General features: G+C 30.4%; 1 protein-coding gene and 2 long non-coding RNA genes across 4 annotated transcripts; 2 read left to right on the forward strand and 1 right to left on the reverse strand.

The window, feature by feature from the left end:
- Positions 1–1,280: 1,280 nt before the first annotated feature.
- LOC114384532 lies at positions 1,281–2,660 on the forward strand. Its single transcript, XR_003660714.1, has 2 exons — positions 1,281–2,200; positions 2,409–2,660. It is a non-coding gene; the product is annotated as an uncharacterized LOC114384532 (long non-coding RNA).
- Positions 2,661–4,708: 2,048 nt separating this feature from the next.
- Positions 4,709–6,770, reverse strand: LOC114383759. Its single transcript, XR_003660598.1, has 3 exons — positions 6,693–6,770; positions 6,512–6,609; positions 4,709–5,340 (listed from the first exon to the last, which is right to left on the reverse strand). It is a non-coding gene; the product is annotated as an uncharacterized LOC114383759 (long non-coding RNA).
- A 5,311-nt stretch (positions 6,771–12,081) lies between these two features.
- LOC114383114 (deSI-like protein At4g17486) lies at positions 12,082–15,833 on the forward strand. Of its 2 annotated transcripts, XM_028342707.1 has the most exons (4): positions 12,082–12,613; positions 13,138–13,425; positions 14,170–14,287; positions 15,664–15,833. In XM_028342707.1, the coding sequence occupies exons 1-4, from the start codon at positions 12,481–12,483 to the stop codon at positions 15,692–15,694; spliced, it is 570 nt and encodes a 189-aa protein (XP_028198508.1). In that variant the 5' UTR covers positions 12,082–12,480; the 3' UTR covers positions 15,695–15,833. The 2 variants fall into 2 exon arrangements, with proteins under 2 accessions (XP_028198508.1, XP_028198507.1); XM_028342706.1 differs by lacking the exon at positions 15,664–15,833 and having other exon boundaries at positions 12,084–12,613; positions 14,170–15,212.
- Positions 15,834–16,035: the final 202 nt, after the last annotated feature.

Consider the following 16,035-nt stretch of genomic DNA (forward strand, 5'->3'; position numbering starts at 1 on the left):
GACTAAGTGCTTAGATTGTTTAAGTGTCTGTAAGACAATTGTATGTTAATCTCCGAGCCATCTTTCATCCCAAATCTTGTTTGATTTGTTTAGAGCCAGTAGTGGCTTGGTAGAAGAAAGAATATTGGGTGTTGATCAAACATGGGGTAGAGTTTGATGTGTAAGAGCCATGAGTGGTCGTGACATAATACTTGTCACTCGTGAAAAGTTAGTGAAACTTGGTGATTTATAAAAAACTGAAGGTAGTTTCAGTGGTATAGACAAACTAGTATAAATTTGTGTCTACTTTTTTTATCTCTTCCTTTCTGTTTGATTAACTGACATTGGGTTTGAATTGTGTTTCAAAAGTTATAAGATAAACTACATTTTTAAAAATTTGTTTTTCTCATTGTATGAAGTTTTCTTGTGATAAAGATTGTCTTTCTTTCAAAGTTGTCTATACAAACGAAAAACCCTGCCTTTTCTAAAAGAATTGATCTTTTACGATAAATCATAATTCACTCCCCTTCTTGTGATATTTATCTTTACACACTATAAATTTTTGTCACAATAGATAACTATTGAACAATACTCGAGACCATCAATTAAAGTGATAATTTTATATTAGTTAATTTACACACTCAATAATATTTTTCTTATAGTTTTAAAATATAAAAGCTAAATTGTCGCAACCAGGGTTGCAACGAAATGATGAAAATTCAAAGCAACCCGTTTTGAAAAACTAGTAGAGTCACCACCAATATTTTTTATTAAGAAAACATTGGAAAACCCAATTAAAAGAAAAATAGTATTCAAAAAGGAGATTTGGGTCAAGGAGTCGATTATGTGTAGGGAATGTGTAAGCACTCTATGATGTTCGTCCTAAGACGATTACCTATAATTAACTAAGTAATTTATTAATAACTTTTAAAATATTTATCTCACCCTAAAACATAGTTAAGAGTTATTTATAATAGAAAATGAGAATTAATTTATTTCAATATTTACGTATGGTGAAATTTTATGTTTTATTTTATAGGGCTCGACAGGGGCGGTTCCCTAGTCCTACATATCTCTCGGTACAGTGAAGAATCAGAATCCACGTAGTTCTTGATTTTGTGACATGTGCTTTAGTTATTTTATTTTTATTATTTTAAGATTTTTGAACTGTTACGACTCATATGTTTTCCTTCACCAAGTCAACATGATTTCAACATGTTTATTTTAGATAAAAAAAAAAAAAAATTGAGACATTAAATTGCTTGGGTGAGCTGGGCTGTCATTTGTGGGAGTAAGGAGAGTGGTGGGTTAGGTGTAAAAAAAAAATTAGTATTTTTAATGAGGCTTTGTTGGGAAAGTGGAGGTGGATCTTTTCCACCATGAGGAGGCTTTGTGGGCTAGAGTGTTAGAATCAAAATATGGGGGTGGAAAGGTTTTTTGAGGGAGAATGATCATTATTGGGTGTCCTAGTGGTGGAAGGTTATAAAGAGTGTGCGTGGGAGTCATAGTGGTGAGGGATGGTTTGACAAAGGTTGAGTGGAAGGTGGGTGTTGGGGGAAAAAACAAGGTTTTGGACCGATGATTGGGTAGACAGACAAAGCTTGACATCTTTGTTCCTTAGGCTTTTTCTCTTGTCGGTTAACAAAGAGGCCATGGTGAGGGATATGAGAAGGTGGAGTCATGAGGGCTGGTTGTGGGAGATCGCTTGGCGTAGAGAGAAGGTTTTGAATGGGAAAACTATCTCATTCAACAACTCTTTCTTTTGCTGAACAGTGTGATCATTCATCACTCTTTGGCTGATTCTTGGGTGTGGGAACCTTGTCCCACGGGGAGATACACATCCAAATCAGCATATTTGCTACTTTCTTGTGACTCTCCCTTGCAGTATTCAACAAATATTTTTGTTGTGTTGTGGAGACTAAAGATTCCACATAAAACATCATTCCTCATTTGGAAGATTTTGAGGAATCGTTTACCGACTAAAGATAATTTGTGCAAGCAAAACATTTTGAATTGAAGTGAGACGTTTTGTCCTTTTTTGTCTTCTTGAGGAGGAATCAACCCAACATTTATTCTCTTCTTGTATGGTGGTTAATTTAATTTGGAAGGAGGTTTATTCATGGAAGTAACTTGACTTTGCTACGGTCCTACCAAATTCTATTGAGGCACTCTTTCGACAAAATAGTGGCATGGGGATATCGAAAATGTAGTCAGATCTTTGGTATGTAATTTGGTGTGCAGTTGTTTTTTCTTCTATGGTCTATGAGTATCTGGTCTCTTTAGAGTTCTCTCCTCTGTTCTCCTTCTTGCTGGGTTTCTTCTTCTATTTATAGAGGCTTGGAAACATTTTTTTATTGTCAATTGTAATCGTTTTAAATTGTCTTCTTATGGTAATGACCGCAACTTCCATTGCTTCCACTTGTGACTAGGAGTCCATGCAGCACAAACAAGCAGTTGAACCAAGGAAGACAGTGCGGCTGAACCAGGGTGTAGGGTGGCGGAGCATGGCTCAGAACAGGGAACCAAGCTTTTCATTTATGTTTTTTTATTTAAGAAACTGTTTTATTGGATTTTGAAGATATTATCAATGTATATTTTTATCTTGATCAATGTAATTTACATTGGACTATTATTTGAAATTGATTGAATTGAACAGAGTTTAGAAATAGATTGTTCCAAAAGAGCTCAATGGCCTAAATGGCTTCAATGGAGTAAAAATCTTTCTTTCTCTCTTTTTATCATCATTTTTATTCGAAGTCTGTTTTGTGCTTGAAATTAAATCAAATCAAGTTCTAAAAGTGAATAGTTAAGATGATCTTGCACAAATTGACTTGGTTAAATTCGAAAAGGAATCAACAAAGCAAATAAAACTAAACACAAGATATATTGGTTTTAATTAAAAACAATGAAACTCAAATTGGATTTGGAATTTGAATCAAATTGATTCAATATAGGGAAAAAGGGCAAGATAGATAAAATTAACGTAACTAATTCGGAACAAATTGAAATATTAATAAAAAGGAAGCAAATAATGAAAGAATTGCTTTATTTGAAATTAACAATATTATTATTTTTTTAAGAAATAAAAGGATAAACAAAATTGGGTGTTCACATAAATTTAATAACTAAACTATTAAAAATATTTTTTAAAATAAGTGGAGAAATCTATACAATTAGATTAATCTAATGAAAGCAGGTTTTTCAAGCTGTTGCAGGTTCACTACAAACATGAAAGCAGAGCTGTTAGCTATCTATCATGGACTGAAAACGGCTTGGAATGAAGGTTTTAGAAAGTTATTTGAGAGTCAGATTCTTCAATGAACCTCAGTCTCATTGGCATCCTTATGCCACCATCCTTAATCGCATGTTCAAAGCTTTCACACACGAATATTGGCAACTCTCATTTAGCCATACTTTTAGAGAAGTTAACCACTGCGCGGACTGGTTGACAAGACAAGGTTCTTCATAAGGGAATCCATGGGTTACTTGGAATGTATATCCACCTAAGATCAGACTGTTGCCTTTGGCTGATTCTCATGGTGTTTCCTTTGTTAGGAGTTAGTGTTGTCCTTTATTTTTCTGACTAATAAAAGAAAAAGATTAATATAAGGATTCAAAACAAGAAAAAGTCACTGAATCCAAAATCAGTTAATGTGTTTTGGTGCTTATAATGTCAATGGAGTTGATATATATATATGTGAAAACAGTGATAAATTTTTGTAGGAATCGTAAGCATACATAACATTAATATTCTCTTTTTAATATAATTTATTTTATATTCAAGAATTAAATCAGGATTTAAACCATGACCTACTTAATTAAAGAGTACAAGTTGTTACCCGTACTTGTTATCAACTGTTTTTAGTTCGGTAAAGTTAGTATATTACCCTCCTAGGCTCCTACCAATTTTTATTCCTTATATAACACAGTAAAATATAATATTTGCTCATTAATTTTGTAACAATATTCTTGGCTTAATTATATAATTATCCCTTAATTATAATTAAAAGTTCAATGTTCATTAATTATTAAAAAGTTTAATAAGGTAATTTAATTATTTAAAAAGGTTCAATTGAATCTCTTAATTGCTAAAAAAATCCTTTAATTATTTTTATAAAGTTCAATTAGGTCTCTAAATTATCAAAAAGTTTAATTAAGATCTTTTATTGGGTCTCTAATTATTAAAAAGTTCAATCAAAATTTATATATTTTATTATACAAAAGGATATGATCGTAGTATTTTAAATAATTGAGGGATCTAATTGAAATATTTTAAATAATTGAAGGGCTTAGGTGGATTTTATAATAATTGAGAAATCCAATTAAAATTTTAATTATAATTAAAGTACTAAGTTAATCGAATATTCTTTCATATAATTTGATTAAAGGAAAAATCTTAAATTGTACGTTGTAGTTTTTTTTTTCAACTTGCAGGCGTTTTTTTTTTTTTTGGTTGAACAGTTGTAGGCAAAAGTAACTTGCTTATGCATATATTGAGAACATGCATAATCATTGTTCTTTGGTTTTCTAAAAAATATAATAATTTTAAATATTTTTTATTGACTTCCCTTTTATAAAATAAAAATAATGAATATTTTACTTTTATAATATTATATTTATAATTTAATAATTTTATAAATAGTATGGGAAGCAATAAAATATATATTATGAAAAGACACAATATAAATCAAAATATAATATCTAATCACTAATCACGGAGTTAGCTGGAGTTTCATATTATGTTGACACGGAGAATCTAAGACTAAGAGCGGGAAATTTACTATAGAGGGTCCCCTTTACAAACTATTTACGTAAAGGGATCCCTTTTCTAAGTATTTACGAAGGGGGTCTCTTCTTACGTTGATGCCGCCAGCAGGGTTGGCGAGATAGGTGTGCCGCCATTATCAATGGCGAGAAGCTTCGTGATGTGGCTGCATGGTACGTGTGCCGCCAGCACAACTGGCGAGATGCATGGTGACGTGGGTGTGTCGCCAGCACCACTGGCGAGAAGCCTCCCACGTATGCATGAAACTCGCCAGTGCATCTTGCGAGAACCATTGACAAGCAGTGCCGCCATTGCTTCCTGCGAGACAGCTTAGGGCATTGTTCGTAAGCCATTTGCATGTAGCTAGGGCTGAATCATGCATGCAGCTAGGGCTGAATCATGCAGAATAGAGTTGAACCATTTGCAGGCTAGTTGTGCAGTTGTGTAAGGGTCACATGCATTGCAGCTGTGCAAGGTTCACATGGATACAGTGGCCAGAAGACTTTGGAGAAAATTGGCTTCACGGGCATGCTTTAATAATGGCTTGTGTAGTTTTTGTTTAAATAGGAGGATGGTATAACTTCAAATTCCACATTCTAAAGCCAGAAAGAAAGCCAGAAAAACAGGTTTGAAGAGAGAAAGAAAGGCATAAGCAAGAGAAAGAAAACGAGAAAAAAATAGTTTGAAGAGAGAAAGAAAGGCAGAAATTCTTTCAAGTTTGTTAAATTCTTTCAAATTTATTTTTGTTTGAAGTTTATTCATTCCATGTTCAAAGTTTTATTTATTTATTGAAAGTAATAATTTTTTGTATTCATTTTAAGGAACAAATTTTTCTTCAGTAAAATTTTTAGAAGCATTATTTCATTCGGTTTGAAGTTAAATTTGTTAATAATTTTTATCATTTACAAATTGTTTATTTTGAAGTAATAAATTTTGTGGTTAGAATCAATTTTGAAGCTGAAATTTAAGTGTAGTAAATTTTTGAATTAGATTTTGTAGTTGGAAATTATTACCAGTAATTATTTGAATTAGGTTTTTGTGTCTGAAATTTTTTTAAGTGTAACTCTTCCATTTATAAGCCTTTGTTGAAGGTATTTTAGCCTTAAGAATATTTATATGTGATACTTGCAGATTTTGAAGTTGAGGAATTTTTCATAAATTATTTAATTAGAGTAATAATTTTTTTTAGAATAAAGTATGAATGTCTAGTTTAATTTTAATAGAGCAAGCAAATAAATAATTTTTATTTTTATGATTGACAAAAGTATTAGTTGAAGTAATAATTTTTCTTGTTAGACTAAAAATTGAAGGTAAAGTTTAAGTGTAGTAATTTTGGAATTAGAATTTTTATTTTTAAATTATTATGAGTAATAATTTGTAAGCGTCTTTGTTCATGATTTTTGTGGCTTAGAAATTTGACGTGTGATCCTTCGGGTTATAAGCTTTTGTTAATGCTATTTCTGACTTAAAAATATTTAGAGGTGAGTCTTCCAGTTTTGTAAATTAAGGAATTTTTTTAGAATTATTTAATTGGACTAATAATTTTTTTGTTACAATGAAGTATCGATGTCTAGTTTAAGTTTAATAGAGCAAGCAAATAGATTTTTTTATTTTTATGATTCACAAAATATTTAATTGAAGTAATAATTGTTTTTTGAGAAAAAATTAATACGTGAAGTTTAAGTGTATAAATTTTTGTAATTAGGTTTTTTACTTTGAAGTTATTTTAATTATGTTTAATTATTTACAAGTGTTACAAATATTTACCTGATTCCGAGCACCACCGCGCACCACGCGACACTTCCGAGTACACAAATGGGAGGCAACAATGATATAACGATTGTTGTGTAAGGCTCCCACACAAGCTGCATATAACAACATAGTTGTCAACATTTTAGTAAAATAACATATCATTTTTTATTTTACAAATACAATACCATGTTCTTACCTCATCACGTTTCATAATATCTAACTTGCGACGAAAAAATCTCATATCATCATTGCTGATATGTTGGTTTCCACGTCGCAGCCACCTACAAAGATTAAAATTTAATATACCCTAAAATCATTTATTCTATTGAAATGAAAGACGCTTTTAAAAATGACTAACCTGTGCCCCAGTGGTCTACTTGGGAAGGAGTCCTCTTTGGAGCCAAGGTTGGACATCGTTCCCATGCCCACATTTGTAGTAAGATACACATACATCCGATTGATTTAGTTTTATAATCGGTGGCACTGCACATCTCTCTGTATAGAAAAGCAAGTACAGCAGGTCCCCATGCATATGTGCCGCAGTCTTGAAAGTCACGTAAAAATTGAAGGTGCCTTAGCGAAACTTTGTTACTGTTTTTGTCAACGAACAAGACACTTCCAATGAATCTCAGTATTCATGCACGGGCAAACCTTCGTACTTGTTCTTCGACGTCATCGTTATTTATTTGTGCAAAATGGTGAGCCAGCCAACTTAATTTAACCACACTACCTTTAATTTCACCTTCTTGTGGTCTGACTCCCAATAATTTCTCACATAAATCAGCCCAATCAAGATTTGTTGGACCGATTAATGGTAAACCATCCACACGTATACCTAACAATACACAGACGTCTTGGAGAGTAATAGTACACTCTTCGCATCTCATGTGAAACGTATGTGTTTCCGGCCTCCATCTTTCTATCAGAGCACTAATTAATGAGACATTTATTTTTAAGTATCCCATCTTCATAATCGAGTAAAAACCAGATTGTCGAAGAAAATGAAAAATTTGCTCTGGAATTTCTTCTTCCCCTTGATATGTGGGGACAGCTCGTCTGATATGTAATTTCCGATTTTCTTTCCCATTTCAAACATGTTCTGAAACATGCTTAGGTTGCATCCATAATACATCACCATCGATGGAGGCAGACTTAATTTTAATATGTGATGGACATGACGATGAAGATTCCATTACTATTGCAAAATAAAATATAATACAATAAATTTACAAATCAATTTATACATTATTTGTAGATAATATAAATTAAACTACGCACATTTATAAAAACGTTATTAAATATATATTATACAAATTTAAATAAATAAAAAAATATTATTATTTCATAACAAAATATATTATATAAATAATAAAATTTAAATATATTCTACAAATAATAAAATTTAAATATATTCTACAATTAACAAATAAATAATTAAATAAAATATGGACTAACAAATAAATTAAAATACAAACAAATATTAAAATGCCAAAAATTATTTAAACAATATATATATACAAAAATAATAATAATGTACAATATATCATATATTTAATAACGTAAATTTCCTAAAACAAAGAATATTAACCTACAAACTAAAAATAAAACCTATCATGTACTAACGTAAATTACCCTATCATATATATATATATATATATATATATATATATACACACACGTGTGCCTAACTAAAGCTAATATGTCTAACTAAAATATCACACATATATAACATATAATATATCATAATATATATTTAATAACGTAAATTTCATAAAACAAAAAATATTAACCTACAAACTAAAAATAAAACCTACCATATACTAACATAAACTACCCTATCATATATATATATATATATATATATATATATATATATATATATATATATTAAAAAAATTCAAACCAAAAATAACTAAATCAAATAATATAACTTATCAACTCATTTATTTAAAACTCAAAATTGTTTAGCCAAATATTATTACAAAAGCTCAAAATTATTTAGCCTAATATTACAAAAGTTCAAGATTTACGTGTGCCTAGATTTTAGATATATATACCTAAAGCTAATATTAACTTGTGTCTAATATTACAAAAACTAATATTACATGTGTCTAATTAAAGCTAATATGTTTAACTAAAATATCATACATATACAACACATATAATATCTCAGAATATATACAATAATCAAATAATATTTTCATACCAACTAACCAAATAATATTTTCATGCTAATTAACCTAACCTTCGAATACATATTAATACATAAAAATTAACAATAGAATACATATTAAAACTAACTAACCTAATCTTAAAATACCTATTAATACTAACTAACTTAATTTTTTTATAATATTAAGAACATAATACATAAATATTATTTAATTAAAAAATACTTACCAGTAATTATGAAGGAGAAAGAGCACACAAAAATTGGAGAAGAAAGCAAAGGATAGCATTGGAGGAGAAGCTCAAGAATTTCGGGGAGGAGAAGCTTTGTAAGTTTGAAATGTAAGTTCAAGTTGTTGATGAAGATTTTTTTTATAGGAAAAAATGTTCAACGTTCAACAGCTAACGTTCAAAAAAGCAACGTTTAAAAACACTGCATGCAAGCCCTAGCCTGGAACCTACTCCCTGCATCCCTGCAACACTGCACTCCTGCACCCCTGCAATTGGGCACAAGCTGTCTCGCCAATGGGATAGGCGAGACCTGCTTGCGGGGTGTGCCAAGTCAGCATGGTTCTGGCCATTGATGCTGGTGGTTCCTACGTGGACTACGTCTTGCCCGTAACAATGACGACAACCTTCCAGCTCAGCAATGTTCTCGCCATTGCAGATGGCGGCACATCTATCTTGCCAACCCATCATGCAGCATCCATGGAGGAACAGACCCCCCTTGTAAAAAGTTTAAAAATAGACCCTGATTAATAAATAGTTTTTAAAAGTAACCCTCTTTCATAAATTTGCCCCTAAGAGCAAGCAATGGTCATCTTATCAAGAGGCAAATTGTTGTATGGAGGAGTGGTATGGCCGTGTTTTGCGTGTGTGTTGCCGTGTTTTACGTGTTTGTAATATTATTTTACAATAATATATAAATGCTAAAATATAGTAGTGTAATATATTTTCAATTAGTTTTTAAATTATATTTACGAGAAGTTTTAATATAATTGCTGAACTAACAAAATTAATATATATATATATATATATATATATATATATATATATATATATATATATTATGTACACATTTTTTTCTTTATTTATTAAATAATAAATTGCAAAATTTATTACAGTAAAATTTAAGAGTAATTATGTGTAAGAGAGAGAAAGGAACAATTTACAATTGATTAAAATTTAAAATTTAAAATCTAACGTGTCGGAGTCAATAGCAATCACTACAACACTTTAAATTTTAACAAAATAATTTATGCCTTTTCTTTACGGGTCAAAATAAATCAAGTCTATATACAATTGAATTTTCTAGAAATATAATTGACATATAGTGATATAGAATGCCAATCGTAATAGTAATTATCAAAATAACAAAAATAATAACAAATAAATTTATTTTAAACAGGTTAATAGGCATACACTATTTTTATATCATCAATTAATAAAAAATCATGTTTAAAATATTTTTTTAGGATATTTGTTAAAAAAATTATATATGATAATTGATGATTAAATTGTTAATATAACATCTGTATTATTTATTATATTTAAGTGGGTACTATATTCGTTTTTATATTTATTTTTATATATACGAATCTTTTAACTAATTTATAAAAATTTAAAAAAATTAATTATTTAGTAGTATTAATTTTCTCATTTATTAATATATAAAGAGTGAAGAATGGTTAAAGAGATGTAAAAACAAATATTATAAGAAGGAGGATTGAATTGTAATTTTAGAATTTTTAAAGTTTTTTTATGAAAATAAAGTTATTGTCTAAAATTAATTTTGTAAAACACATAACAAATTCTCACAAAAGAAAGTCTTGATGATACAAACAGATTATGTAAACATAATAAGTGCTTTCAAACTAAATCAGATTCAAATTCTTAGTCAGTTTAAAATAGAAGATAAACTGAAAGCATAAGACGCAAGGATATACACTAGTTTGTATCTACCACAAGACTATGTCTAATTCTTGGCTAATAATCAAATTCCACTAACTTCAAAAATTTACAAGTAGTTGTCACTATCACTTTTGACACTTACAAAAACGAGCTCTTTACCAAGTTCGAACAAAATTAGTATTGTGTCTTATCAAGTTACCGCTAGCTCTATACAAATAAAAAGATTTGTTATTTGTTTTGCTTATTGACTAATCCTTATTCGTCTTATAGATAAATATAAAATCTAAACATTTAGTCTTTTCTCTCAACTATTTCAAGGTGTTTTAAGAGTTTTTTAAACTTAACGAGAATATACAAAGAACTTTTTACAAAAAGAATTTGAATGTAAGCTCCTAGTTTAAGTATTTGTTGTCTCTAGATGGGTATAATTCTTCACTAAAACTTGTGTATGAAGTTTATAACTGTCGGAGCACATATTTCTTCGTGCCGAAAAACTACTCTTGATAGCTTTCATGTAGGACAGTTTAGCGAAAAATCCTTTCCTTTGCATTAAATCATATATGTCACTAAAAAACACATCTTTTGATGTTGTTTGGTAACTTAACTTGACTTTCATTTATTCTGTATGCGATTTGATAGATCCTAGAAGAATGTCTTATGAGATAATTCTTGCAAAACAAAGTTCAGACACAAAGTATTAAATAAGGTATTTTATGTTATCTTTAATGTTGTATCAGATTATGACTTTAAGCTTACTTTCGTCTGAGATCCAGACGTAGGATTGTAAAATATAGTCTAATATCACATAAAACATAACTTTTAATATTTATACTTATTTGCATCTAATAAAAATAATTAAGAGTTTTGATTCATCTTAAGATACCAATATTTTTTTGACTTAACATGATATAGAGAAAAAAATTTATTGCCTAAAATATTATAAGATAACCAAGAACATTTTAGTAAAAAATAATTAATAATTCATTTGTCTTTTTTATTATATTATTATAAGTGTACAGTATATAGTGATTTAACTCATTATTAATTTTCATAAGAAAATATGACGAATGATCTTTACTATGAGATTTTTTTTTAATTACACTTTTTAGAAAGAAATTTCTACCAAAAATGAAAAGATAAATCTTTTATTAGAAATTAATTATAAGCAAAATATGAGTGCTTAGCCTATTTTTCATGGTTAAGAAAGAGGTATCTATATCTCCCAAAAGATGAAAGTAGTATATGTATCTCTAAACTAAAAATGAATTATTTACGAATAATAACATAAAATAATTTTATATTAATATTATTTAATTATAATTTATCATATATAATAATTTATTAATTTTGATGATAATTATTTTAATATTAAAGATGATATATAATTAAATAAAAATATAAAATTATTTTATATTATTAATGAATGATGATTAAGCTCATCTTAAAAGCATTTCTTATATAAATTTCAAAACAAAATCTTCAGTAAAAAGCAAATACTACTGTAGTAGTATTAAAATCTTTACTCGTGATGATTAGCTTTCCTTCCCGAAACAATAAATAATGCAGCACCAAGAAAAAATGAATAAAAGCTAAGGCAGGGAGAAAGGCATAGCACACTGCAAGATTCTCTTCTTCTCCGTGTTCCGAAAGCGAAGGAGCAATCATATAATGAGAAGAAGAAGAAGAAACAAGAAGAGGCAAGAACAAATTAGGATCACCAACAACAAAATCAGAGAAAATTTCAATGGCCATTCTCTTATCTCTCTTCCCATTTTGCCCTTGAGTTCTTTCTAGATTTTCCTCATTTCCCTCCTCACATATCACACACACATAGCCCAAAGGCCACAACCTGCGAAACCAAAAAAGAAAAAGAAAACAACAACAACATCGTATTCTATTCCATAATGTTGTGTAAACTGGTTCCGCGCAAGAAAAAACCCGGTTCGAACCCGGTTTACCTTAACGTCTACGACCTAACCCCAATTAACGGTTACGCTTATTGGCTTGGCCTCGGAGTTTACCATTCTGGTGTTCAAGGTAACCAACGCCGTTAACCTTTGTTTTTTTTTTTTTTAAAAGGAATTAAACAAAATTTCGGTGATTGGGCATACCCAATTTCAATTCATATCCTTGGAATTGATTAGTGTGTATAAAGTTTAATTTTTTTAGTGAAATTTAAAATGGGCCGTGTAATGTTAATAATAATAATAATAATAATAATAATAATAATAATAATATGATGATGATGACGCCATTAACGATCTTGTACCGAACTCTACTGGAATAAAATGAAATTATCTAATTTTATTTCTAAAATCAATTTAATGCTATATAGTTTGTTGGGTTACTTGAATTTTAATTTAATTTCAATTTTAATGTAATTATTGAAAATTCTGATTGAGCCGGATTTTGAGTTGGGGAAAATACTGATTTTTGTTGTATGATATGATGTGTGTTGCATTATGTTTATTCTAATGTATTATGGGGTGGTGTATTTCTTGTTGGGATGGTTTTGGTAAGTTGGGAACTGTTTTAGTGACTTTGATTCTGTGTTGTTGTAGTTCATGGGGTTGAATATGGATTTGGAGCACATGAACGCGACACGACTGGGATTTTTGAAGTGGAGCCGGGACACTGCCCTGGATTCACCTTCAGGAAATCGATTTTCATTGGATCGACGGACATGGGACCGAAGGATGTTCGTGTGTTCATGGAGAGGCTGGCTGATGAGTATTCTGGGAACACCTACCACCTTATCCAGAAAAACTGCAACCACTTCTGCGAAGATCTTTGTTTCAGATTAACGGGAAAGTCTATTCCTCGATGGGTGAATCGGCTTGCTAGACTTGGTAAGGGATAAGGGATACCGGAGAGTTTGTTGTGATTAGTTGCTTTCTTGATCATGTTTGTATGAGTTGATTTTTCACTCAGATGTTTATGAGATTTGCAAGAAGCTATGGCAATTGTGAGAAAGGAAATTTTATAATGAACTCTTTGCTATCTGAAAAAAATTATTTTGAGGGATCAATGTGCTACCTGACCTCTAGATTCTAGAATGACACAAACCCTCTTCATCCTCTTTCAGAATTTAAGTAATACAAGTTCTGGACTAGGTGAATTTGCTGTTGATTTTTGCATGTCAACCACAACCAAGCAATATGTAGTTATATATGTGGCCATGACTGTTAAACTTTGAGTGTTATGATTCAGATTAATCTTTGTTTTTAAATTTCCTGTTTTTAGGTTCTAATTGTTTATTCTGTTGGATATAAATAAAGTGCTGAATACTTGTTTTTGGGTTGATGATGATGACCAGTAACTTCAAATATGAAAATCATATATTTAATAGAATTCTTCACCACATGCATTAAGTGACAGTTTTGCCAGTAGGTTTAATGCTTAATGCCTTCAACATTTAAATCTCTGGCTGTTTTACCACGCTGCAAATTTTCCCATTTAATATGCTTGTTATGTCATAAATGGCACATGCAAATTTCTCATGTTCCTGTACTGCATCTTGTGAAAAAGAAAAAGAAAACAACTACTAAGCATTTCGTGGTTTCTAATGGTAAGTTTTGTTTCTCAATATGAAGGTTTTCTTTGCAACTGTGTTCTTCCACCCAGCCTAAATGAAACAAAGGTTCGCCAAGTTACATTAGACAGGGTTCAAGAGGGAGGAGAAAAGAAGAAAATGAGAAGCCAGTCGAGCAGGTATGAGGCTTCACCCAATCCTGCATTGTCTAGTAGCCAAAGACATTGCCTTCCTCCATCTTCTTCTGTAATTAATGCCTCTCCATCCTCAACCTTAACCGTAAAGTAAAGCTTTGGCAGAAGTCAAAGTCCGAAATATATAGGCTGTTAGAATCATGTAACCAACCAAAGATGGGCAGAGAAGCAAGTTTTTCATTGTACGTATATCTTTAATTGTGTGGCAATGGAAAAAAAATGAAATGGTTGCATTGTCTCTTCTTTTTAAGTGGCTGCTTTCTTCCGTGAACAGAAAGGGTCTTCATTTCTAGATTTTTTGGTCTGAATTGAGATTTATCTGCTACTGCTGATGTAGAGCATATAGTAATGCGTTCAATATGTAAGGATAGTGTTATATTGGCTGAAGTGCAAAATAATGCAAGACGGGAAATAAAAGAGAGATGGTGTGTTTGAGGGAAATAAAGAGTAGTTAGCTGAATCTAATCAGGGTTCTCAATCTGATCAAGAAGCATCCTTGTCAACATTGATATACAAATGCAAAGTATGAAATATTAAAAGAAACAGAAAATTTGGGGATGCTGTGTTTCAGAGACCAAATTAGCTTGAAATTAAGTTAACTTTGCTTTCTGGACATTCAAATCCAAATTTGGCCTTGGACCTTCTATTATTATGCAAGGTTAGTATCTTTTCACCCAGTGGAGTTGGCATGGATTTGTTGCTGCTGCCAATGTATTATTAAATGCAAAGCAATATTATAGGTAGAGAAAAATGCAGCTAATAGAGTTAGCTGCCACCTCAATTAGGTAGAATTTGAGCTGTAATTTTCCTTCCATCTGTGAGGAGGACGTGTATATGTAATCTCCTTAAGTTGGTCTCATTGTGTTTATTAGTTTTTTATGTTCAGTAATTGTGAGTAATCACAGATGAATTGGCATGACATAAATGGCTTACCAATAACTATAATTTGGGGCAGTTTATCCCTACTTGATTATATCATGAGTTTGGGTCTTTCTATAGCTTCGTAACATGATATGATCATGTTAGAGAAAAAAAGATGTAATTTTTATCAGATAAGGACTTGCCATGATTAGTTGTAGGATCCACTAATTATACAAATAAGACAAAGCCTTATTCCATTAGATGAGATAGGTTATATATAGATCACACGATATCATTCAACTCAGCTAAAGACTAAAGTTTCAGAGATGGTATTTTTATCCTGAGATCTCTTAATTATATTTGATAAGAAAAAGAATAATGATACGCAAACATTTCATTATTTTAAATATCCTATTAATACTTCTCATTTTTCTTTATTTCTTTCTTCTTATCACATTAAAAATCCTATGATACTTATATTTTTTTTACTCTCTTTGTAGGTGTCCCATAGGAGTTTGGGGTGTCCATTAATTTTTTTTTTAAAATGTATCTTTTTTCAATGTGGTCACATCTTTCTACTCAACATAATTCGATCCTGATGGATATTATCGCGATCAGTCCTCATTCCTCCCTCTAACCAGTAATCCCCTCATTTGGGTGTTGTCTCCTCTCTCCAACTATTGAGTACTTTGCTTATTTTTTTATTGATGGACTTAAGATGAAATTCAATGAATCTAAAAAGAACAAAGTGAAATAGATCATAATGGAATAAAAACCTTTATTCCATTGTTCGGATACATTATGATCACAGATTTAAAAAAGGATTGCAACTGTGATTTTTGGCTGGAATTTAAGGTTTTTAAAGTATTTGC

Source organism: Glycine soja, chromosome 14, assembly GCF_004193775.1.
Source record: "Glycine soja cultivar W05 chromosome 14, ASM419377v2, whole genome shotgun sequence".
Taxonomy (NCBI): domain Eukaryota; kingdom Viridiplantae; phylum Streptophyta; class Magnoliopsida; order Fabales; family Fabaceae; genus Glycine; species Glycine soja.